Source organism: Ruditapes philippinarum, unplaced genomic scaffold (genome assembly GCF_026571515.1).
Source record: "Ruditapes philippinarum isolate M1 unplaced genomic scaffold, ASM2657151v2 ctg799_1_1_1_1, whole genome shotgun sequence".
Classification (NCBI taxonomy): Eukaryota; Metazoa; Mollusca; class Bivalvia; order Venerida; family Veneridae; genus Ruditapes; species Ruditapes philippinarum.
In genome coordinates, this window is record NW_026863240.1 from 54,948 (window position 1) to 80,177 (window position 25,230).

General features: G+C 35.5%; 1 protein-coding gene across 1 annotated transcript in view; it reads right to left on the bottom strand.

Annotated features, from left to right (window-relative positions):
* Window positions 1–25,230, bottom strand: part of LOC132721565 (nucleosome-remodeling factor subunit BPTF-like) — a gene marked incomplete at its 5' end in the record, with an annotated part of 145,789 nt that overhangs the window by 35,848 nt on the left and 84,711 nt on the right. Inside the window, 4 exon segments of the mRNA XM_060705888.1 lie at window positions 2,788–2,859; window positions 2,861–3,014; window positions 4,985–5,225; window positions 19,422–20,429. Coding sequence (XP_060561871.1) covers window positions 2,788–2,859; window positions 2,861–3,014; window positions 4,985–5,225; window positions 19,422–20,429 — 1,475 coding nt within the window.

The window sequence follows — 25,230 nt, forward strand, 5'->3', positions numbered from 1 at the left end:
GGGGTTCATAATTGCTCACCACGAGTATGTGTGATCATCCATCGATCAATTATTCAGATGTTTAAAGTTTTTCTATTTTTATTTTCAGCTTTAGCTGCCTCTACAAAGTGGCCATTCAAATTAATATCAGCAAATTTGATTAAAAGACTACCTAAAAAATGCTACAAAGATTATGCGTGATCATCCATCAATTAGTTCAGTAGAAAAAGATGTTTTAAGGATTTTCTATTTTTAGCTCTTTTTTACCCTAAAAGAGGCCAATTAACATGATATGAGCAAATTAAAGTGTGACTGTCACTAGTATGCAAAAAACTAAATTTGAAGTATATTTGTCCAGCAGTTTCAGAGAAGATGAATGTTGACACATGATGATGGACGCTGGAGCATCCCCCTACCTAGTACTAATAGGCTAACCCTGAACCTTCGGTTATTGTGAGCTAAAAAAGCATTTTCTCATTTCTGTTTATGATAAAACATGAATTTGTGAACAGGGTTACCAAGTCCTCCGTCTCCAGGGAAGTTTTGTATGAAGCATAAAATTGTGCTATTTCAAAAGATTTGAGGTATGGATCTCAGGACATTCAGTCCAATATTATGATCAATGCTAGATCTGTAAATGCAACAATAAATTTATTAAAGAAATAAAATTTAAACACAGAATATTTAAAAATCTTTCATTGTTAATTTGTTTGGGGTTTTATGTCACACCAACGCAGTATAGGTAATTTCCAGCTTTACTGGTGGAGGAAACCTCAGGTGCCCTTCCGTGCATTTATTTCAGGCACCTGAGTAAGAACAAACGACGTTCCGTAAGCTAGCTGGGATAGCTTCCTCACATGAAAGAATCCAAAAGTCCCTGTTGAATTCGAACCTACAGCGGTGAGGGGCAAGTGGTTTGAAGTCAAACGATCTTAACCACTCGCCACGGATGCCCCTATCATGTTTAAGCTATCATGTTAAGCTTTGACCTCTAAAATGTGACCTTGACCTCGGAGGTAGGGTGCAGGTGTTGTGCATGACATATCATCTTATTATTGTAACTATTTTGTGCCAAGTATTTTTAAAATCCCTTAATCTATGAAAAAGTTATGGACCGGACACAAAATATACCTATAAAAGACTATGTAAAATCTTTGACCTCTAAAGTGTGCCCTTGACCTTGGAGGTAGGGACACAGGTGTTTAAGCATGACATATCATCTTATCATTGTGACTATTTGTGCAAAATATTTTCAAATCCCTTGATCTATTGAAGAAGTTAGGGACTGGAGACAAATATACATATAACTGACCTCTGTTAACTTTTGACCTCTAATATAAGTGTGACCTTGACCTTGGAGGTAGGGGTGCAGGTGTTGTACTTGACATATCGTCATATTATTGTGACTATTTGTGCCAAGTTATTCAAAATGTCTTGAACTATGAAGAAGTTCAAGATCGTTATAACATACTATGTTAATTTTTGACCTCTAAGTGTTGACCTTGGTCTTGAAGTAGGGATGCAGGTGTTGTGCGTGACATATTGTTTTATTATAATGACTATATGTGCCATCTTTTTCCAAAAATCCCTTGATCTATGAAAAAAGTTATGGACCGGACACAAAATATACCCTATAACAGACTATGTTGACCTTGAATGAGAAAGTGCGACCTTGACTCTGGAGGTAGGGGTCTGGTTTGTTGCGCATGACACATTGTCTTATTATAAGAAACATTTGTGTCAAGTTATTTCATAATTCCTTTGAAAAAATGACAAAGTTATGGACCGGACACGAAAGTGTGATGGACGGACAGCACGGACGAAGCCTATTTCTATATCGGGACAAAAATCAAACTGGAATCTTTGGTTCTAGTGAGCTAAAAAGTATTTTGCATTTTTGTTATATGATAAAACTAGAAATGTGTCCATAGGACACAGAAATGCCCACACACCCACTGTTCTGTCAATCTTATGACTCTAGGTCAAATATTTTTTTGGACTACATGTGCCACAAGTGTGAAAACTAAAAATCTACAAAGGGCCATAATTCTGTTAAATTTGGTCGCAGCAAAAATTCCTTCCTTTACTGCCATCTACACATTAAGGTTGTTCATCCTTGAAAGTTTAAGCAAAAATCTGCCATCCGGTTTAAAGAGGAGTTGCGTTCACAAAAAATTTCTACATAAAATATAGTGAAAAAATCAACAAAGGGCCATAATTCTGTTAAATTTGGTTGCAGTGAAAATTCCTTCCTTTACTACCATCTACACATTAAGGTTGTTCATCCCTGGAAGTTTATGCAAAATCTGCCATCTGGTTTAAGAGGAGTTGCGTTCACAAGATTTTGGGATGTACGGACGTACCAAAATTTGGTGTTTATGAGGCAATTGAGCTCATAAACACCACCTGGACCAACGTCCATAAGCAAAATAAGCTCATAAAAACAAAAAATAGCTCTTAATTTCAAATTTTATGAGTTTATGTTCTTTATTTAACTACGGAATGAAGCTCATAATAATCAAATGTTGGCTCGGACAGACGGACGTACGTATGGACGGACAAGTGCAACGCTATATGCTCCCACTTTGTGGGGGCATAAATATCAGACTGTTCAATGTGTTCAGTACTTGAAAATTTCTCTTATAAACTACAAAGTTACATGTATGGCATGGTCAATAATTATATCACATCTTTGAAACAATCAGTCACTAAAACCATGATTTACCACTCTCACAACCAACAGTCACAACTATCGACTATCATGTTAACATAATAATAATATACAAAATTACCTGCCATCTTTTTTACCTGTATATCTAGCTGCATATTCCTTTCATTTAGAGTTCTTTTTCTCTGAATTTCTTTCTTTAAGGCTTCTTTTGTGTTTGTACAGTGTTTGTTGTATCTTGGTAGCTGCAAGACGTTTTTGCTTCTCCTCAGCAGATTCTGCCTTCTTCTGGAGTTTCTGCTCCTTTCTTTCCTCTCTTTCTATCTTATCAAGAATTCCCTTCAATACCTGGTTACATATTGATACCCTGTAATGTAAAATCATATTATCCTGTTGGTATTCTATCCTTTTTTGAAATTTTCTTGCTTTGTTTTTTTTTTCTGGAAACCCCTGATACGAAGGAACTGCCATGCCTTCCTTGTATTTATAGAAACATACCTCAGGTAAAAAGACATTAAATTAGTACACTTACAAATGCACAGGATTATTTGTAATTCTGTTCAATTATATGTGATATTAAATATTATTGTGATAAGGTATTACACCACTATGTGCTGATGAGACAGTCATGCTCATCTAATTAAATACTGGATGCAGTAAAGAAACAAGAATGTGTTTGTTAAACACAAATGCCCCCGGCTCAGATTCTTGTCAGTAGCAATATTTCAAAAAAATGATTACCAATTCACTCAGTTATGGACAGAAAAATTGCCAAAAAATTGTAAACACAAGTTATATATAGCTTTGACAAAGTCATAGAATTTTGTAATTGTGAAAAATACAAGTTGCCAAGTCATTGCACTGACTTGTGAAGTTGAAAAATATTCAACTTCATGCAAGTTACATCTGTCATTAAATAAAGGCTGTATGGGCAAAAGTGTAAAAATCTATTTCGAGCATTGGTGACCTTGACCAAACTGACCCCTAACTCTATCCAAAGGAAGAATACCATGTAAGTTATCTTCCTACCAAATATGAAATAAATCTGTCAATAAATAAAGGCTGTATGGGATAAAGTGTAAAAATCTATTTTTAGCACTGGTGACCTTGACCAACTGACCCCTTACTCCACCCAAAAGGAAGAATACCAATGCAAGTTATCTTCCTACCAAATATGAAATACATCTGTCAATAAATAAAAGCTGTATGGGCAAAAGTGTAAAAATCTATTTTTAGCACAAGTGACCTTGACCCACTGATCCCTACCCCCAATCAAAAGGATGAATACCATGCAAGTTATCTTCCTACCAAATATAAGATATATCTGTCACTTAATAAAGGCTGTATGAGCAAATGTGTAAAAATCTATTTTTAGCACTGGTGACCTTGACCCATCTGACCACTAACTCCATCAAATTTTATGTTTCTATCAATTATAAATAATATCTGTCTATAGAATAAGGTTAATACACCTGTAAAAATGTAAAAATCTATTTTTAACATTGGTGACCTTGACATTGGTAACATTGACCTTGACCCAATTGACCCCTTACTACACCCAAAGAAGGAGGACCGCCCTTGGCATGTTTGTATTAAACTAAGACACCAACTAAAAAACAAGCAAATTCGTTGAATTTATATCCGCCGCCTTTATTTGAACAAACTTGGTAGACACCCACTAAAAGATGTTTGAAGCTTGGGTTTTTTTTAGAAGATTTTCTTTGTTTTTACTTTATAGATATAAGGAAAATCAATGACCCCCTTTTCTTTCTGTTACAATGGCAACCAGTTCTGCCTGCACCAAATTCAATTCTTTGAACAATTTTCAAAGGTTACCACCAAAGGAACATTCATGTAAAGTTTGGATGAAATTGGCATGACAAGTTTCAATAAATTGCATTAGTGGTAAAAGGAGGTAGTCAGGACACTTTAAAAATAAAAATTATTAAAGGGCCATTACTCAGACAAAAATCATTGAACTGGAAAATGCTGACGATATGCAAAACTGGACTTGGTACTGATCATTCTTGTAAAGTTTGGACGAAATGTCACTAGTAGTTTTGAGGAGTAGTCCAGACAAGTTTTGTGATGGACAGACAGACAGACAATGGAGAAGTGATCTCTTTATGTAGAGATTTTTGAAGGATGCACTATGGATGCAGAGTGATCACAAAAGCTCACCCTTGAGCACCTTAAGGTCGGGGGAGCTAGAAGAAACTGGGCATATCCATTTATGGAATACAACCGGTTAAGACTAAAATGAACAAGGTAAGATTTTGTGATTTTAGAAAAACTCCAAATCATTACAGTATTAAAAACTTCTAAATTTATTTTTACCTTGTATGGGTCTCTTTCTGTTCAGGAGTCAGTATAGCAGGTGGTTTTTGTTTGGCCAGCTTAGATTCCTGACTCTCTACAGTTCTCACTACTTCCTGTCTACCAACCTGTGACACAAGGGTAGCTGCTGGAATGAGACTTTTCACATCATCTTGTTTTTGTTGCACCATGTGTTTCTGCATGGCAAGGAGTTTAGCTTGGATCTCCGGCGTCTGATTCTGCATTAGTGCTTGACGTACAACTATAATATACAACATCATGTTAAAGTTGTTGCATTAATTATCAATCTACATTGAAAAGGAAAAAATTATATAAGGTGCAACTTCTGCAGAGGTGCAGTCCCTTTATAACAACAGTAATAAAATAGGAACACATCTAGTTTATTGGACCTAAGAAGATAAATAATATTAGCACATTTGTTTTTTTGTTGGTTTTATTTGGGGGGGGAGCTGCTGCCCCAACACCACCTATTTTGGTCAAAAACTTTTTAAGCTATGTGCGACAAAAGTTGAAAATTGGAAAAAATTTACAAAGTCAAGGGCAATAACTCTAACAAAACTGAAAAAAATCCACATGCAAACCCTAGGACTAAGGTGCATAGCTTCACAATGATGTTGATCATTATTTCTGTAAAGTTGGTTGATTCTAACACAAGCAATCGAGGAACAAATAACACAACATAATGGAACTGTTTTCACTAAGTCAAGGGCAATAAATCTAACAAAACAGAAAAAATCCACAAGTGAAACCCCAGGTGCATAACTTCACATGATGAACAACATTCCTGTAAAGTTTCATGACACTAGATCAAATACTTTTTGAGTTATGTGCGACACAAGTTGAAAATTGTAAATTTTAACAAAGTCAAGGGCAATAACTCTAAAAATACTAAACATATCCACATGTAAATACTCAGGTGCACAACTACACATGCTGATCAACATTCCTGTTAAGTTTCATGACTCTAGGTCAAATACTTTTTTAGTTACATGCGACACAAGTTGAAAATTGCAAAATTTTACTAAGTCAAAGGCAATAACTCTAAGAATACTAAAAATATCCAGACGACAAATACCCAGGTGCACAACTACACATGCTGATCAACATTCCTGTCAAGTTTCATGACTCTAGGTCAAATACTTTTTGAGTTACGTGCGACACAAAAGAGAACGGATGGAAGGACGGACAGACGGAGAAGGGTAAATCTAAATGCCGCCACTAAAGTGGGGGCACAAAAATGAACAAAGGGCACTAACTCCAAAATTAGCAAGTCAGAGATATGGTTCTTTTGCACTGTACTTCCACCCAATGAGATCTATCTACCTACAAAGTATCATGTTGAAATCTCTTACAGTTTCAGAGTTATATCCCGAAGTGTAACAAGAGCCACCTCCGGGCGGGTACAACGCTCGACTTTTTACTTTATTCTAAAAGCAATCAAATAAACGGTTTTAACAAACCTTAAGGAAAAAAGTTATGTGTTCCTGTTTATAATTTTTCTAGGTCTGTCTTGTTACACTAGTTTTGTATATACGAGGGATGTCCAGAAAGTTCATATACTTCTTCATTTTTTATTCTATAACAATACATACGCTGTACAAATTTTGTCAGCAAAACTATACATATCTAGCGAACACATTACATACAACATACAGTGTTCAATCTAGAACAAATTCCCAGGGGGCCCTTCGGGCCAATAAACTTTTCAAAAAGGGGTCATTTGAGAAAAAAGGGGGCCCACATCAAATTCAAATAAGGTATTGTATCTTTTAGGTTACTTGTTCACGTACCGTATATAGACCAAAAACGGTTGCAAAATTCCAAAACAATCAACTCACTAAAAAATGACATTATTTTGACCTTTTTTGAGAGTTCTGTTAGTGTTGATACAGACTCAATTTTAAGAACTGATTGGTAAAGAAACAATGACATAATGTTCAAAAAAACATATAAATCTTATTTTAATGTTACCAGGGATATTTGATAATAATGTTCAGTTTTTTAATCAGCGCCCGATATATAAAAGAAAATCATATTGTTGATGAAGAATTTAAACTTACAATAGTCGCTAAAAACATTTACCCTTCTCAATATATCCAAGCGAAAAAAGTGTCAACAGGTGCTAAGACAATGTATATTGACATACCGGTACCTTTGATCTTTTGTCAGGGCAGCAGTTCTTACGTCACGCTTAAGATGTCTGTATTGATTAATGATATGCACAATGTTTAAGCGCCGACCAGCCAAAGACCAATCAAAGTTTATTTACTCAATTGTCAGACACTCCCTAGCCAATCGTGTTTGATTAGCTCCATCTTTAAGACTTTTTTTAATTGGATGAAGGCGTGTTCGTAATAATTTATGCACACTTCTCTATAATTAACTCGCACTTTTCACAAATATATATTTTTTCCCCTCCGGAAAGTTATGACATATTTATTTGTTTCGATCGTGAAAAAACGAAAACTAAACGCACGTATTGGATCATCTGTGATGATTTGTTTTGTTTATAAAAACTGTGACTCAAAAGTAAGTAATAGTTACAGTATGAAGAACAAGTCTACATAGTATTTACAGACCCTGGCCGAGAGAGCGTAGCGATTCGGTAACTATCTTACCAACATGCTCTTGTTTTTCTATACAAACTTCAGTTTTGAATTCAGTATTTATTAATATTATTCACAAAAAACTTGTTTTATGTACTTAATCAGGTTAAAGAAAGCATTCTAATGTCATTTAGGGCATTTTCTATGAGTGCGCCCATCGGGCCCACAGTTGAATTTGTTTTGCGCCGGCGGTCTTTTCAGGGGGTCAATGGCGCAATGGGGCGCTCTAGATTGAACACTGAACATATAAACAATCTTTGTGGAGCACTTTGACAATGTCAACAGCGTCAAATTAACTTCACGCTAACCCACTATTCAATTTCTTCAGATTTCAACAGCCATGGTACCTGTCTTGCCTATACTTAATACATGTTATATATTTTTGCCATTACTTTATGGATTTCATATACTACAATTTATTTAAAAACAAAGATGTGACCGAGGTTCTACATGTCTGTCTTTTCCAAAAATTGTTGTAACGCAATCTACAATATTTCGGCCATGCTACTTTTTGTCCTCTGGAGCATTTCTTAAATGATATACTATCATCACAGCTTCTTAATCATATTTGACATTTAAACACAAGATCCCTTTAACAATTTATGATTGGTTTTGTTTTTAAAGCCTCAGTTGGTGTCATATTTGCTTTGCTATGCAGTTAAATAACATTTCGTTGTTCCGTCCTTGAATTTGACGCAATATTTGAAACACAAAATTTATGCACCTTCATTGCCTATAACTGTCGTTAACAAGCTGTTTATTTGCGCATGACGTCATAATTTTCACTAAATATCATGCAATAGTATCCTTTGATGTCATAAGATTAAAACGAGAGTTTGTGTTAAAATGACAATTTTTAGCAACTTATTATTCGAGTAGCTATAGTAAAACAAGAGGGCCATGATGGGCCTGAGGTCGCTAACCTGTAAATAGCCCCCCCCCCCCCCTACCCATAAGAAGATGTTTCATGCCAAACATCTAAGCTCTAGCTCATTGGGCTTTTTAAAAGAAGATTTTTTTAAGTTTTTACTATACACATATACAGTCGGCATCGTACTTGCGTCCACCTTTATTAAGCGACTTTTTTATTAAGCGGCCGAATAATATACCTCCCGATGATTTTTACTATTTAATTTAATTCCATTAAACGACTATTTTATATCGCGGCCAGCGGCCACTGAATGTCGGCCCAAATGTACAAAATCAAGTGTTAAAGTATCTATTAAACGGCCGTGACAAACAATCGCGGGCATTCTCACATGTGTAATTAGCGAGTAGGTGAGATGTGTACTAGCAAATAAACAATTTTTTTTCATGGTCATTGGTCACAAATAATTGTCGTTTAAAAACGAAATGAATAACAATTGCAATCGTTTGAAAATCGGATTTTCCGATCGTAATATTAATCGTGACATATTTTGTCAGAGCAATAACGTATCACAACACCGCATTTGCATAGTTTTGTCATGTGCTCAGAGTGACCTCCCTTATCGAAAATGACGTCGGATAAAGCGAAAAAAAGACAGACAACTAATAAGAACGGATAAATTGTATGAGGAAATCGTGCATGGAATTGAGTCTGAGTAAATAGCAAATGTCATCGATTGTAGTCGAAATAAAATCGTGAAACGTAGTGGACTAAACATTACAGAACCGAGCTGATGGTGTAGGTGCTCATCTGATGTTTTATAAAATACATGTAGTACCCCATTAAATATGACCCTTCGACAAAAAAAGACAAAAAAATCCTAAATCTCTTAAAATCTTATTGAATTTAAAATCGGGGTAGTGTGAAAACTAATTGTTGAAAAAATCAAGAAGTTTAAAACTCATTGCATAAAAAATTATCTGGAGCCCTTGCTGATGATTCTAAAGTATGTTCAGCAGGATGTGTATGAACATATTAAAAATATAAGACAATATGCTTTGTTTCATGGTCAAAATGACCTGTTGACAGTATTATGAGCGTAGATCACATTTGTACACAAATTTCTACTAAAAAACATAAAGAAACAATATTGATGACTTTTTTTTTAAATAAAAAGGCATAAATGTAATTATAAAACTGTAATACATACATAATATTGTATAGTTTTTGTTTTTATAAAAAAGATGTTATTATATCTATGGCTTGTAATAAAAAGTCTTGAATTTTCCAGAATTCTATTGAGAGACCACTTTATTAAGAGACCACTTTTTGGCAGTCCCTTGAGTGGTCTCTTAATACAATGTTGACTGTAGTTAAAAACAATGACACCCCTGGGGCGGGGCCAGTTTTAACCCCAGGGCTTTTATTTGAACAAACTTTGTAGACACTTACTAGAAGATGTTTCATGCTTAATATCTAAACTCTAGCTATTTGGGTTTTTTCAAAGAAGATTTTAAGTTTTTGCTATATATAAGGAAAATCAATGACCCCTGGGGCGGGGCCAATTTAGACCCCAGGGCTTTTATTTGAACAAACTTTGTAGGCACTCACTAGAAGATGTTTCATGCTTAATATCTAAACTCTAGCTATTTGGATTTTTTTCAAAGAAGATTTTTTAAGTATTTGCTATACACATATAAGGAAAATCAATGACCCCCGGGGCGGGGCAAATTTTCGCCCCAGGGCTTTTATTTGAACAAACTTGGTAGACACCGATTAAAACATGTTTGATGCTAAATATCTTAGCTCTAGCTCTTTGAGTTCTTTAAAAGAAGATTTTTTAAGTTTTTACTATATGTATATAGGGAAAATCAATGAACCCCTGGGACCGGGCCAATTTTGACCCCAGGGCTTTTATTTGAACAAACTTGGTAGACACCCATAAGAAGATGTTTCATGCTAAACATCTAAGCTCTAGCTCATTGGGCTTTTTAAAAGAAGATTTTTTTTAAGTTTTTACTATACACATATAGTTAAAAACAATGACACCCCTGGGGCGGGGCCAGTTTTAACCCCAGGGCTTTTATTTGAACAAACTTTGTAGACACTTACTAGAACATGTTTCATGCTTAATATCTAAACTCTAGCTATTTGGGTTTTTTCAAAGAAGATTTTAAGTTTTTGCTATACACATATAAGGAAAATCAATGCCCCCGGGGGCGGGGCCAATTTTGACCCCAGGTCTTTTTTTTGAACAAACTTTATAGACACTTACTAGAAGATGTTTCATGCTTAATATCTAAACTCTAGCTATTTGGGTTTTTTCAAAGAAGATTTTTTAAGTTTTTACTATATGCATATAGGGAAAATCAATGACCCCCTGGGACGGGGCCAATTTTGACCTCCAGGGCTTTTATTTGAACAAACTTGGTAGACACTCACTAGAAGATGTTTCATGCCAAATATCTAAGCTCTAGCTCTTAGGGTTTTTTAAAAGAAGATATTTAAAGTTTTTGTCTTTCAAGTGCCATGGCAACCAGAGTTCTGCATGGAATTAAATTCTTTGAACAATTTTTAAAGGTGACCACCAAAGGAACATTCCTGTGAAGTTTGGATGAAATTGGCCTAGTGGTTTATGAGGAGATGTCATTTAAAGTAAAAGTTTACGGACGACGGACAAAAAGCGATCACAAAAGCTCACCCTGTCACTTTGTGACAGGTGAGCTAAAAATCAAAGTGCTCTGTTATTTGTTGATCATGTTGCCATGGTGATTGGCGCTTTGCGAATATTACTTTTATCATGTTTTTAAATTTAGAAATATGTAGCAGATAAATACTTTTGCAAAATATTCAATCATCATATTGATATGACTGCTTATTATAATTTTAAAGCTGTGTCTACGAACTTTCCGGACAGCCCTCATAACAGAAGTAAAAAAAAAAAAAAAAAATATATATATATATATATATATATATATATATATATATATATATGCATACATATTCTAGAAGAAAAACAAGATTGCATTTGTAAAAAATGCCATGCCACCGCATAAATAGTTAATAATTACTAAATAGTAATGTAGGAACATTTTTTTTTGTTTCTATACAGATTGCCATAATGCATAGATCACTAACCTATCTGTTATTATCAGATTAGTACCTTCAGACAATAAGATTTTTAATTTTTTACTTTATGACATAGTGACTGAAAATCAATGATCCCCAGGGGCGGGGCCAATTTTGACCCCAGGGCTTTAATTTGAATAATCTTGCTAGAGGTTCACTACACAATGTTTAATGCAAAATGTCTCACCTCTAGCCTTTGTCAATTCAAGAAGATGATTTTTTAAAGTTGTTACTATATACATGAAAGGAAAAACCTATGACCGGGACGGGGCTAATTTTGACACTAGAGGCAAAATTTGAACAACTTTGGTAGACTACCTATAGATAATATCATATACCAAATATCAAAGCTCTAAGCCTTGTACCTTCAGACAATAAGACTTTTTAATTTTTAACTGTATGTACAAAGTGAAAATCAATGACCCCCGGGGGTGGGGCCAATTTTGACCCCAGGGCTATAATTTGTACAATCTTGCTAGAGGTTCACTACACAATGTTTCATGCAAAATATCTAACCTCTAGCCTTTGTCAATTTAGAGAAGATGATTTTTTAAGTTTTTACTATATACATATGTCAGAGGAAAATCTATGACCCCCGGGACGGGGCTAATTTTGACACTAGAGGCAAAATTTGAACAACTTTGGTAGACTACCTATAGATGATATCATATAACAAATATTAAAGCTCTAAGGCTTGTACCTTCAGACAATAAGATTTTTTTATTTTTTACTATATGTACATATTGAAAATCAATGACCCCCGGGGCGGGGCCAATTTTGACCCCAGGGCTATAATGTGTACAATCTTGCTAAAGGTTCACTATACAATGTTTCATACAAAATATCTAACCTCTAGCTTTTGTGAATTTAGAGAAGATGATTTTTTAAGTTTTTTATATACATATAAGAAAAACCTATGACCCCCGGGGTGGGGCTGACTTTGACACTAGACACTAGAGGCAAAATTTGAACAACTTTGGTAGAGTACCTATAGATAATAACACATACCAAATATCAAACCTCTAAGCCTGGTACCTGCAGACAAGAAGGTATTTTAAGTTTTTACTATATGTACATATAGTGAAAATCAAAGACCCCTGGGGCAGGTCCGATTTGGACCCCAGGGCTATAATTTGAACAATCTTGGTAGAGGTCTACCAGACAATGCCTTATGCAAAATATCTAAGCTCTAGGCCTTTTGGGTCTTTACAAGAAGATTTTTAAAAAATTATTCTTATAATTCCTTTTGGTTGCCATGGCAACCAGATTTCTGCATGGAATGAAATTCTTTGAACAACTTTGGAAGCCCTTCACCCAAAGATCAATCCTGCCAAGTTTGGTTTAAATTGGACTAGTGGTTTTTCACAAGAAGATTTTTTAAGTTCACTATATAATCTATATAACACACACACACACACACAAACAAACACACAGGTGAATCGCTATATGCCACCGCATCGCAGATGCTGCGGTGGCATAAAAATATATACAGAAGAAAAAAGAATATATATATATATTTGGAGATATATATATATATAATCAATTAAAGCAAAAAACAGTGAAAACTCAATAATTTAACCTCCAAGGTCAAGGTCATAAAAGAGCCAAGGTCAATTTGAGTTTGATATACATAGGTTTTATCCCAAAGAATGTTCTGTTATAATATGAAGTCAATCCATTTAATAATAAAAAAGTTACAGCCAAAAAAAGAAAAAGAAAAAAAGAAACAAGAGCGGTCACTCAAGTGATGAATGCCCCCGAAAAGGTTTCTTAAGCATGCAGGTATTATGAAAAGGAAAGAGAATGAAAGTAACTAATTGCTGAATATTGTTCTTTGTATTAATGTACTTGTAATCTCTAATTGTGATAGCATGAACCTTCAAAATATAAGTGTGACCTTGACCTTTGAAGAAGGGACGTGGTTCCTGGGCGCGACAAAATGTTGTTATGAGACTGACATTTGTGCCAAATTATTTCAAAATCCCTCAATGCATGACAAAGTTACAGTCTGGACATGATTGTTGTGCAAGTGGGGACACACAAACATGAGCCTTAGCCGCGACACATTGTCTTGATGTGCCAAGTTATTTTAAATCCTTCCATGCATGACAAAGTTACAGTCCGGACATAAATGTGTATCTTCAAACTCTTCTCGAGAGAATGAGTACCTTCCTTTAAGTGTGACCATGACCTTGAAGGTAGGGACATGGGTCTTTGTCGCAACACATTGTCTTGATGTAGTAGACATTTATGCCTAGTTATTTTAAAATCCTTCAATGCATGAATGTGTATCTTCAAACTCTTCTCAAGAGAATGAGTACCTTCAAACTATAAGTGTGACCTTGACCTTGAAGGTAGGGACATGGGTCTTTGTCGCGACATGTCTTCTTGATGTGGTAGGTATTTATGCCTAGTTATTTTAAAATCCTTCGATGCATGACAAAGTTACAGCCCGGACACGAATGTGTGTACATATAAACTCTTATTCTGATAAGGTGAACTTCAAAATGGTAGTTTGACTTTTGAGGTAAGGACGTGATTATTGAACACAACACATCGTCTTGACGTTGTAGACATTTATGACAAAGTTACAGTCCGGACATGAATGTGTGTACCTATTTTCTCTAATTGCGAGAATGTAAAACTTCAAAATGATAGTGTGACCTTGACCTTTGAGGTAGAGACGTAATTCTTGGACACGACACATCGCCTTTTGATGCCTAGTCATTTTAAAATAATTTAATGCATGACAAAATTACAGTCCGAATAAGAATGTGTGTACCTATTTCCTCTAATTGCGTTGTGAAACTTCAAAATGATAGTGTGACCTTGACCTTTGAGGTAGAGACGTATTTCTTGGACGCAACACATCGTCTTAATATGGGAGACATTTAAGCCTAGTTATTTTAAAATCATTCAATGCATGACAAAGTTACAGTCAGGCCACAATGTGTGTACCTATTTACTCTAATTGGGATAATGTGAAACTTCAAAATGATAGTGTTACCTTGACCTTTGAGGTAGGGAGGTGGTCCTTGGACGCGACACATAGTCTTGATGTGGTAGACATTTGTGCCAAGTTATTTCAAAATCCCTCAATGTATGAAAAATTTACAGTCCGGACATAAATTAAGTGGGGACACAAAGACTGACAGACGGACGGACAGATGGTGAGATTATATTATGCCTCCCTTCGGGTGCATAAAAAAATAGAATTTTTTTTCCAAAATTTGACCATCAAAGTCAAGGACAATTATAAGTGAAGGTCAAGGTCTGTCTGGTTAACTTAAAGGGCTATACTAGACGATTTTTATGTTCAAGTTTGAAATATAACAAAGTTATAGCCAATAATAGCAAGAAACTCCCAAAGTTTGGACATTTGACCCTGAAGGTCAAGGTTATTTATAGATGAAGGTCAATGTTATCTGGTCTACTGAAAGGTCTTATCACAAGGGATGTTGTGGCCAAGTATGAAGATAATACACCAATAACTTAACAAGAGGGCCATGATGACCCTAGATCGCTCACCTGACCCATCAAACTCATCTGAACAATTACCTAGACAAGCATTCTGACCAAGTTTCATGACAGGTGAGTCAAAAATGTGACCACTAGAGTGTTAACAAGGATTACCCATATTTGAGCAGTGTGACCTAGTTTTTTACCCAGGTGACCCATATTCGAACTTGACCTAGAAATCATCAAAACAAACTTTCAGACCAATTTCCAGGACACCTGGATCTAAACAATAGCCATTAAAATGTTAACAAGATTTTTCTATTTCTACTTCCGGTGACCTAGTTTTTCATGCGAGATTACCCTTGTTCTAACTCAATCGATATATCACCTAGACAAGCATCCTGACCAAGTTTGATGATGATTGAGTCAAAAATGTGACCGCTAGAGTGTTAACAAGGTTTTTCTATTTTTAGCTCCGGTGACCTACTTTTTCATCCGAGATGACCCATGTTCGAACTCATCAGAGCTATCACCTACAAAGTTTGATGATGATTGAGGCAAAAATGTGCCTGCTAGTGTTAACAAGGTTTTTCTATTTTTAGCTCCAGTGACCTAGTTTTTCATCCCAGATGACCCATGTTCGAACTCATCAGAGCTATCACCTAGACAAGCATCCTGACAAAGTTTGATGATGATTGAGGCAAAAATGTGACTGCTAGAGTGTTAACAAGGTTTTTCTACTTTTAGCTCTTGTGACCAAGTTTTTCCTCCGAGATGACCCATGTTCGAACTGATCCAAGCTATCACCTAGACAAGCATCCTGACAAAAATGTGACCGCTAGAGTGTTAACAAACAAATGTGGACTGACGACAGACGACGGACATTCAACGGTCCTAAAAACTCATCCTGAGCAAGCTCAGGTGAGCTAAAAAGGGTGGAAGTCAATTGAGTGTTGAATCTGCCAAGACTACACTTGTTAACATTAAAGATTGACAATCATATTCCTCTGAAGAGCCAACTATTCACTTGTCACAGATCATCTTCCCATTGAGATCCATCTACCTACAAAGTTTCATGTTGATATCTCTTGTAGTTTTAGGGTTATTTCCCAGACAAGATTTTTTTTAAAGGAGAGATAATTAAAAAATTGGGCAAAACAGAGTTATGTTTTTTTTGTACTGCACTTTTACTCAATGAGATCAATCTACCAACAAAGTTTCATGTTGATATATCTTATAATTTTAATGTTATTTCCCAGACAACATTCAAAAAGTAAAAAAAAACAAAGGGCAATAACTCCAGAATTAGGCAAGGCAGAGTTATGATTCTTGTGCACTGCACATCCACCCATTGAGATATATCTTCCTACAAAGTTTCATGTTGATATCACTTATAGCTTTACAGCTATGTCCTTGACAAGATTTTTCTAAAAGGGGAGATAATTCAAAAATGAGGCTAAACAGAGTTATGGTTCTTTTGCACTGCACTTCTACTCAATGAGATCTATCTACCTACAATGTTTCATCTTGATATCTCTTATAGTTTTAGAGTTATGTTCCGGACAAAGTTCAAAGTGTTAAAATAAACAAAGGGCAATAACTCCAAAATTAGGAAAAAAAGAGTTATTGTTCTTATGCACTGCACATCTACCCATTGAGATCTATTGTTGATATCTATTATAGTTTTAGAGTTATGCCCCGGACAAGACTTTTCAATAAGGGGAGATAATTCAAAAACCGGGCAAAATAGAGTTATGGTTCTTTGACTGTTGACACTGCACTCCCCCTCAATGCCCTCTACCACTGTCTGAAGTTTAAACAAATTATCTCAAAGGGTTTTCAAGTTATGCTCCGGACAAGGCAACGGACGGACAGACGGATAAGGCGCCAACTATATGCTCCCCCGAAATTTTTCGGGGAGCATAAAAATGTTTACCCATTCACACAGTTATGGACAGAAAAATTGCCAAAAAATTGTAAACACAAGTTATATAGCTTGACAAAGTCATGGCATTTTGTAATTGTGAAAAATATAAGTTGCCAAGTCATTGCTCTGACGTGTGAAGTTGAAAAATATCCAACTTCATGCAAGTTATCTTCCTACCAAATATGAAATACACCTGTCAATAAATAAAAGCTGTATAGGCAAAAGTGTAAAAATCTATTTTTAGCACAAGTGACCTTGACCCACTGATCCCTACCCCAATCAAAAGGATGAATACCATGCAAGTTATCTTCCTACCAAATATAAAATATATCTGTCACTTGTATGAGGCTGTATTAGCAAATGTGTAAAAATCTATTTTTAGCACTGGTGACCTTGACCCAACGGACCACTAACTCCATCAAAGTTTATGTTTCTATCAATTATAAATAACATCTGTCTATAGAATAAGATTAATACACCTGTAAAAATGTAAAAATCTATTTTTATTATTGGTGACCTTGACATTGGTAACATTGACCTTGACCCAAATGACCCCTTACTACACCCAAAGAAGGAGGACCTCTCTTGGCATGTTTGTATTAAACTAAGACATCAACTAAAAAATTAAGGCTGTATGAGCAAAAATGTTTATATTTATTTCTTAAACCAGTGACCTTGACCCTAGAGACCGCCTACTCCACAAAAAATTAGAGAACCATCAAAGGTATCCACCTACTAAATATGAAAGATATCATTAAAGAAATTAAGCAATTAGGAGAAATTTAAGATAAATCCAACTTGCCAGAATAGGTTAACCAGACATGGCCCTATTTTCAAAGTGAAAAAAGGGAAATAACTGGAAAATATGGATGACACAGTTATATAACTTGGCAATATCATGTACTTTGTATTGATAAGTAAGTGTGGAAATTATAAAGCCATTAGTATAGATAGAACTTAAGATATTTCCAACTTGCCGTTTTAGGTTAACCATTGTTCATTTTCTAAGTGCTGAAAAGGGCAATAACTTGGTAAATATGAAAGCCAGAGTTATGTAACTTGCCCAGATCATGTACTTTGTATTGATTAGTAAGTGTGTAAACTTAGAAGCCTTTGGTACAGGTAGAACTTAAGAAAAATCCAACTTGCTGTTCTAGGTTAACCTCCTACGGACAGACGGTTCAATTACTCATATGCCCGGGGGCATAAAAATATGGCTATTAATTTACAATTTAGGAAAAGGTAAAATTTATTAATAATTATCGTTCTTATGAAGAAAACACAGGTATATTAACTTTTTTAAAAGTATCAGAAAAAGACCCATTAATTTTCAGCGATTTTCCTGCGAAAATTTTATCACTTGTATTTTTAACCAAGTTTTAGTGTAACCTCATTTTCTGGCAATCATGAATGGCAAAATGATTTAAATTTATTTATGTCAACAATAAAGTTCTTCTGGTATTATTTTGTGTAAAAATGTATGTATACAGTGGTGGCCTTTGGTTACGGAGGGTAATCCATTTTCACATTCATTGATGTATGTATATTATCTTGAAGCAAGGTTGCAATCTTTTTTTTTTTCACTTTTATACCAAAAACAAATGAAATTTTATTCTGGTTAAATATGTCCACTCTTGTAAAAAAAAACCTTCATTAGGGTACCATTTCTGTCCATTTTCACATTCATTATTTTTTAAACAAAGTTGCAATTGTTTTTTCACTTTTATTCCAAAAATTAATCAAATTTTTTTCTGGTTAAATATGTCCACTCTAAAGTCTAAAGACCAAAACTTTATATTTGTAAAACTACCTTCATGAGGGTATCATTTCCATATACTGTACATATATAGGCAGCGTTTAGTGGAATGAACAGGAAAATCAGGTACAGCTTCACACAGTGTGTAAGAGATTCATCCAATCGGCAATTATTTTAGCAAATATCTTCAAAAGGGATTGACTTTTATAAGATTTAAATGTTGACTAAATTACAAAAGAACAATTTATTCACATGCTTGGCTTGGTAACTGAGAATTTTTATGTCCTTTGCGAAATTTTAGGGTTTCTGATAATGTGAAATCGCCGATGTTCGGGGTCAAATTTTGGCTAAATATCAATGAAAAGCGTGCGTTATTTTGGTTTTTGGATAACATTCTTTTACTCTTCTACTTCTCAGTTCAAAATTTGTCTGAAAAGTTATTGGAGAAAGTTCATTTTAACAGAATGGGTGCACCATGATCTCAAAAAAAAAAAAACCCTGGAAGATGTAAAAATTTTTTAGAGTCGGGGCCATTTTCATGGGTCGGTCGAGCACTACAAACAAACAATTTTTTATGGATGGCCTAGTTATTAATATAATTTATTTTTATCATTTTTTTTATCAAAAAGCACAAATAATTTTACTAACATTTTTTCATTATTTGATTTGAATCATAATATCATCAGTCTTACCTTCCTGTACCACTTGTGGTGTAACTGCATACTTCTGCTGTGCTGATAAAGCTATGGGTGACTTGACTGGTGATTGAGGGACAGCAGGTGGTGGAGATCCTGGTGTGACTGATTTATCTGCTCCTTGTGTTTGTGTTTTAACTTCTGCCTGCTGCTGTAAATGTTTAACTAGTTGGTCTTGTAATGTGGTTCCAGTCTGTGTAGTTGATGCCAGGTCTCCAGCACCAATAGTAATTTGCTGAGAATGTGTCTCCCCTGGTTTTACCAGCTTTAATTGTTGTTGTTGCTGTAGAGCTGCAAACTGTTGAGGGGTTACTGTGATTGTTTGCTGGCCAGACTGACTTGATATAACAGCAGTGGCTCCTGAGACTGCACCAGACACCTGCACAACTTGGCCAGACTGAAGTTTGAGATGCTGTTGCTGTTGGAGAACTTGCTGTAATTGTGCCTGTTGTGCTGCTAGAACCTGCTGTTGCTGCTGTAATTGTTGCTGTTTTTGTTGCAAGTTTGGTTGTTGTCCAGAAACAACAACTTGGGGAGTGACTTGACGTATAATGCGGGTACCTTGTGGTGTGTTCACATGTACCACAGATGTGCCGCCAGCAACTTTCTGTATAACAGGAGTAGCAATCTTACCTGGAGATATTATCCTTGCAATTCCTTGCCCACCTGAAGTGAGTACAGAAACAGTGCCACCTGATGATTGTGGAGAACTGACTATGACTGCGCTCTGTACACCACCTTGGGATGCAACCATTATCTTGTTGGGTGTAACACCTGACACTACTGGATGTCCACTAACTGGATGTGTACCAGAGCTATTTACCAGGACTGTTTGAGGTCTAACTGGAGTTTGCGCCACAGGAACTTGCATAGCACCTTCTGGTTTTGCTATTTGGATAGTCGATGCTGGGGTTTGAGCTGCAGCTGAAGCCTGTTGCTGAACCTTTTGTTGAGGTATTGTTATCAGCTGTAGACGGCCATCTGGTAACCGGATCACCTGCTGACCTGAAAATGCAATAATAAACTGAAATGTTACAAAATTTGTCATACCTATTTTACTACACATATATGTATAGATGTATTTATATATAGAAAAGCTAAAAATGTTAATGTGCAGTCTAACTTGTGCTTACGGTCACTTCCGAGTGCCCGCATGTAGATTTTTCAGGGTCAGCCTGGAAGAGAGACTGGTGAACCCTGGAAAACTACAGAAAAGCATTGAATTCCAAAAAGTATTTTGATGATCAAAATCATTTAAAGGTCATGTCATATCTAAAGTATTTCACATGTCTATTTAGTCACAAGTGTTCTTTTGTCCACATATGAATCAAATCCATATATAAAAAACAAAATTATAAAAATTTAACCAAAATTCTATAATTTGACCTTGATGGTCAAGGTCACTTAAAGCTCAATGTCAAGCTCAGTGCAACCTTAAATAAGGCCTTGTCCAAAAGGTTGTTTTCTCAAAATATGAAGATAATTCATTTATTAATTACCAAGTTACAGTCAATAATAGCAAAAATCATTGAATATTCAATAATTTAACCTTCAAGGTCAGGTCATTAATGAACCAAGATCTATTTTAGTTTACTACACATAACGGTCATATCCTAAAGAATATGAATATGAATATAAAGTTAATCCATTTATAAATAACAAAGATATAGCCTGAGTTACAGAAAAAGAACAAGAGAATTTCATTAATTTGACCTTGATGGTGAAGGTCAATTCAATGTTGACTGGGTGATGCATCCCGAACAGGAAAGTATAAAAACAAGAGGGCCATGATGGCCCTGAGGTCGCTCACCTGTATTTAGGCCCCCGGAGCGGGGCTAGTTTAAACCCCAGGGCTTTTATTTGAACAAACTTGGAAGACACTCATTGGAAGATGTTTCATGATGTTAAGTTTTTACTACACACATATAATGAAAAACAATGACCTCCCCACCCCCCTATGGCAGGGCCAATTTTAACCCAAGGGCTTTTATTTGAACAAACTTGGTAGACACCCAAAAAAAGATGTTTCCTGCAATCTAACCTCTAGCTCTTTGGGTTCTTTAAAAGAAGATTTTTTAAGTTTTTACTATATGCATATAGGGAAAATCAATGACCCCCTGGGGCGGGGCCAATTTTGACCCCAGGGCTTTTATTTGAACAAACTTGGTAGACACTTATTAGAAGATGTTTCATGCTAAATATCTTAGCTCTAGCTCTATGGGTTCTTTAAAAGAAGATTTTTTAAGTTTTTACTATATGCATATAGGGAAAATCAATGACCCCCTGGGGCGGGGCCAATTTTGACCCCAGGGCTTTTATTTGAACAAACTTGGTAGACACTTACTAGATGATGTTTCATGCTAAATATCTTAGCTCTAGCTCCATGGGTTCTTTAAAAGAAGAATTTTCAAGTTTTTACTATATGTATATAGGGAAAATCAATGACCCCCTGGGGTGGGGCCAATTTTGACCCCAGGGCTTTTATTTGAACAAACTTGGTAGACACTTACTAGAAGATGTTTCATGCCAAATATCTAAGCTCTAGCTCTTTGGGTTTTTTAAAAGAAGATATTTAAAGTTTTTTTTCTTTCGGTTGCCATGGCAACCAGAGTTCTGCATGGAATTAAATTCTTTGAACAATTTTTAAAGGTGACCACCAAAGGAACATTCCTGTGAAGTTTGGATGAAATTGGCTTAGTGGTTTATGAGGAGATGTCATTTGAAGCAAAAGTTTACGGACGGACGCCGGACGGACACCGGACGAAAAGCGATCACAAAAGCTCACCCTGTCACTTTGTGACAGGTGAGCTAAAAATTAACAAAGGGCAAAAACTCCAAAATTAGGCAAGGCCAAGTTATGGTTTTTTGCACTGCACTTCTATTCAATGAGATCTGTCAATCTATTAAGTTTCGTGATGATATCTCTAATAGTTTGAGAGTTATGTCCCGGGCAAAATTCAAAGTGTAAAAATGAACAAAGGGCAATAACTCCAAAATTAGACAAGGCTGTGTTTAGGCTTTCAGAACTGCAGTTCTATCCAATGAGATCTATCAATCTACAAAGTTTCATGTTGATATCTCTAATAGTTTTAGAGTTATGTCTCGGACAAAAGTCAAAAAGTAAAAATAAACAAAGGGCAATAACTTCAAAATAAGGCAAGGCAGAGTTATGATTCTATGGCACTACACTTCTACTCAATGAGACCTATCTACCTACAAAGTTTCATGTTGATATCTCTTATAATTTTAGAGTAATTTCCCAGACAAATGTTCATAGTGTCAAAATGAACAAAGGGCAATAATTCCAAAAATAGGCAAAACAGAGTTATGGTTCTTTAACAATGCATTTCTACTCAATGAGATCTTTCTACCGTCGATACCTCTTGTTGTTTCAAAGTTATGTCCTGGACAAGAAAAACTGACAAACTGACGGACAGATGGACGGACAAAGCGGCAACTATATGCTCACCCTTCGGGGAGCAAAAAAACAAAATTATGACGACTTAACCAAAATTCAACAAGAGCCCGGTTTGAGCCGGGTGATGCTCCCCGAATAGGTTTTGGACACAGGAAAGTACACCTCTTATAGTTTCAGAGCTATGTCTGTGGAAAAAGTTCAAAGTGCAATAATTCCAAAATTATGCAAGGAAGAGTTACTTTTCTTTGCACTGCACTTCTAATCAAAGTCATCTATCAACCTACAAAGTTTCATGTTGATATCTCTTATGGTTTCTGAGTTATGTCCCAGACAACTTCAAAAAGTAAAAATAAAGGGCAATAACTTCAGAATTAGGCAATGCAGAGTTATGCTTCTTGTGCAATGCACATCTACCCATTGAGATATATCTACCTACAAAGTTTCATGTTGATATCTCTTATAGTTTTACAGCTATGTCCTGGACAAGATTTTTCTAAAAGGGGAGATAATTCAAAAATGAGGCTTAACAGAGTTATGGTTCTTTTGTGCTGCACTTCTACTCATTGAGATCTATCTACCTACAATGTTTCATTTTGATATCTCTTATAGTTTTAGAGTTATGTTCCGGACAAAGTTCAGTGTTAAAATTAACAAAGGTCAATAACTCCAAAATTAGGACAAAAAGAGTTATTGTTCTTATGCACTGCACATCTACACATTGAGATCTATTCACCTACAAAGTTTCATGTTGATATCTCTTATAGTTTTAGAGTTATGTCCCGGACAAGATTTTTCTATCAGGGGAGATAATTCAAAAACCGGGCAAAATAGAGTTATGGTTCTTTGACACTGCACTCCCCCTCAATGCCCTCTACCACTGTATGAAGTTTAAACAAATTATCTCCAAGGGTTTTCAAGTTATGCTCCGGACAAGACAACAGACGGACAGTCGGACAAGGCGCCGACTATATGCTCCCCCGAAATTTTTTGGGGAGCATAATAAATTGACCTTCATGTTCATGGTGATTGAACACCATAACTCTATAATTACTCGGGATAGAGTTATGGTTCTTGTGCACTGCACTTCCTCTTAATGTGCTTGACATTGTATGAAGTTGTTTTGAATTCCAACCAGTAGTTTTCAAGTTATGCTCCAGACAAGGAAAAATATCAAAGGGCAATAACTCTGTAATTAGTCAAAATGGAGTTATGGTTCTTGTGCACTGCACTTCCTCTCAATGTGCTTGACCACTGTATGAAGTAGTATTGACTTCCAACTTGTGGTTTTCAAGTTATGCTCCAGACAAGAAAATGCAATGGAAAAGTAACAATGGGCAATAACTCTGTAATAACTTTAGATAAAGTTATGGTTCTTGTGCAATGCACTTCCTCTTATAGTGCTTGACCATTGTATGAAGTTGTTTTGAATTCCAAGCAGTACTTTTCAAGTAATGCTCCGGATAAGGAAAAGTAACAAAGAGCAATAACTCTGTAATTAGTCCAGATGGAGTTATGGTTCTTGTGCACTGCACTTCCTCTCACTGTGCTTGATCATTGTGTGAAGTAGTATTAAATTCCAACCATTAGTCTTCAAGTTATACTCCGGATAAGAAAAATGCAACAGACCGCTGCACCAACCACTAGGTGACTCCTATATACCCTCCCAAACTTCGTTTCGGGGGTATAATGACATGAATGAACTTAAATCTTTTGAGTTCTTAGTTTGTTTGTATCATAGTAATGTGCTAAGTTTCCCTGCCTAGTAAGGAATTATGTTTATACAACAAATAACCAAAAGAACCGATTTTCTCAGGATGAATATGTATAACTAATGTTTCAACTTTTTTCTATTTTAAGTATATTTGTTGGAAAAGTTCCAGGTTCTTAGGTTCCAGGTTCAGGTTTAGAAGTGATCTCAGAAAACAGTTTTTAGGAACAGACAGATAGACTGAGGGTAAATCTTTAAACAGTCCTGGTGGTTCCCAGAATATAACATTTTTGAAAGCAAAAGTATTTAATTAACAAGAGCACTGCATAGCTTGGCAATATACACTCGTTTTAAGTAAATGAAATTTAGAGTTTTCAAAAATAATGTTTAAACATAGAGGATACCCATTTATAACATTTGTCCAAAACATGTTTTAATTCAATTATCAATATTTTTTTATATAACAGAGTTACCAATGTCCCTGCCTTCGAGAAGTTTTATATGAAGCATAAAATTGTGTTATTTCAAAAGATTGAGGTATGGATCTCAGGACTTTCAGTCCAAAATTATAATCAATACTAGATCTGCAAATGCAACAATAAATTTATTAAAGAAACAAGGTATGTCTGTAAAACATGTATGCCCCCTATCGACAGCCAATTAGTCATGTGATCAGGTTA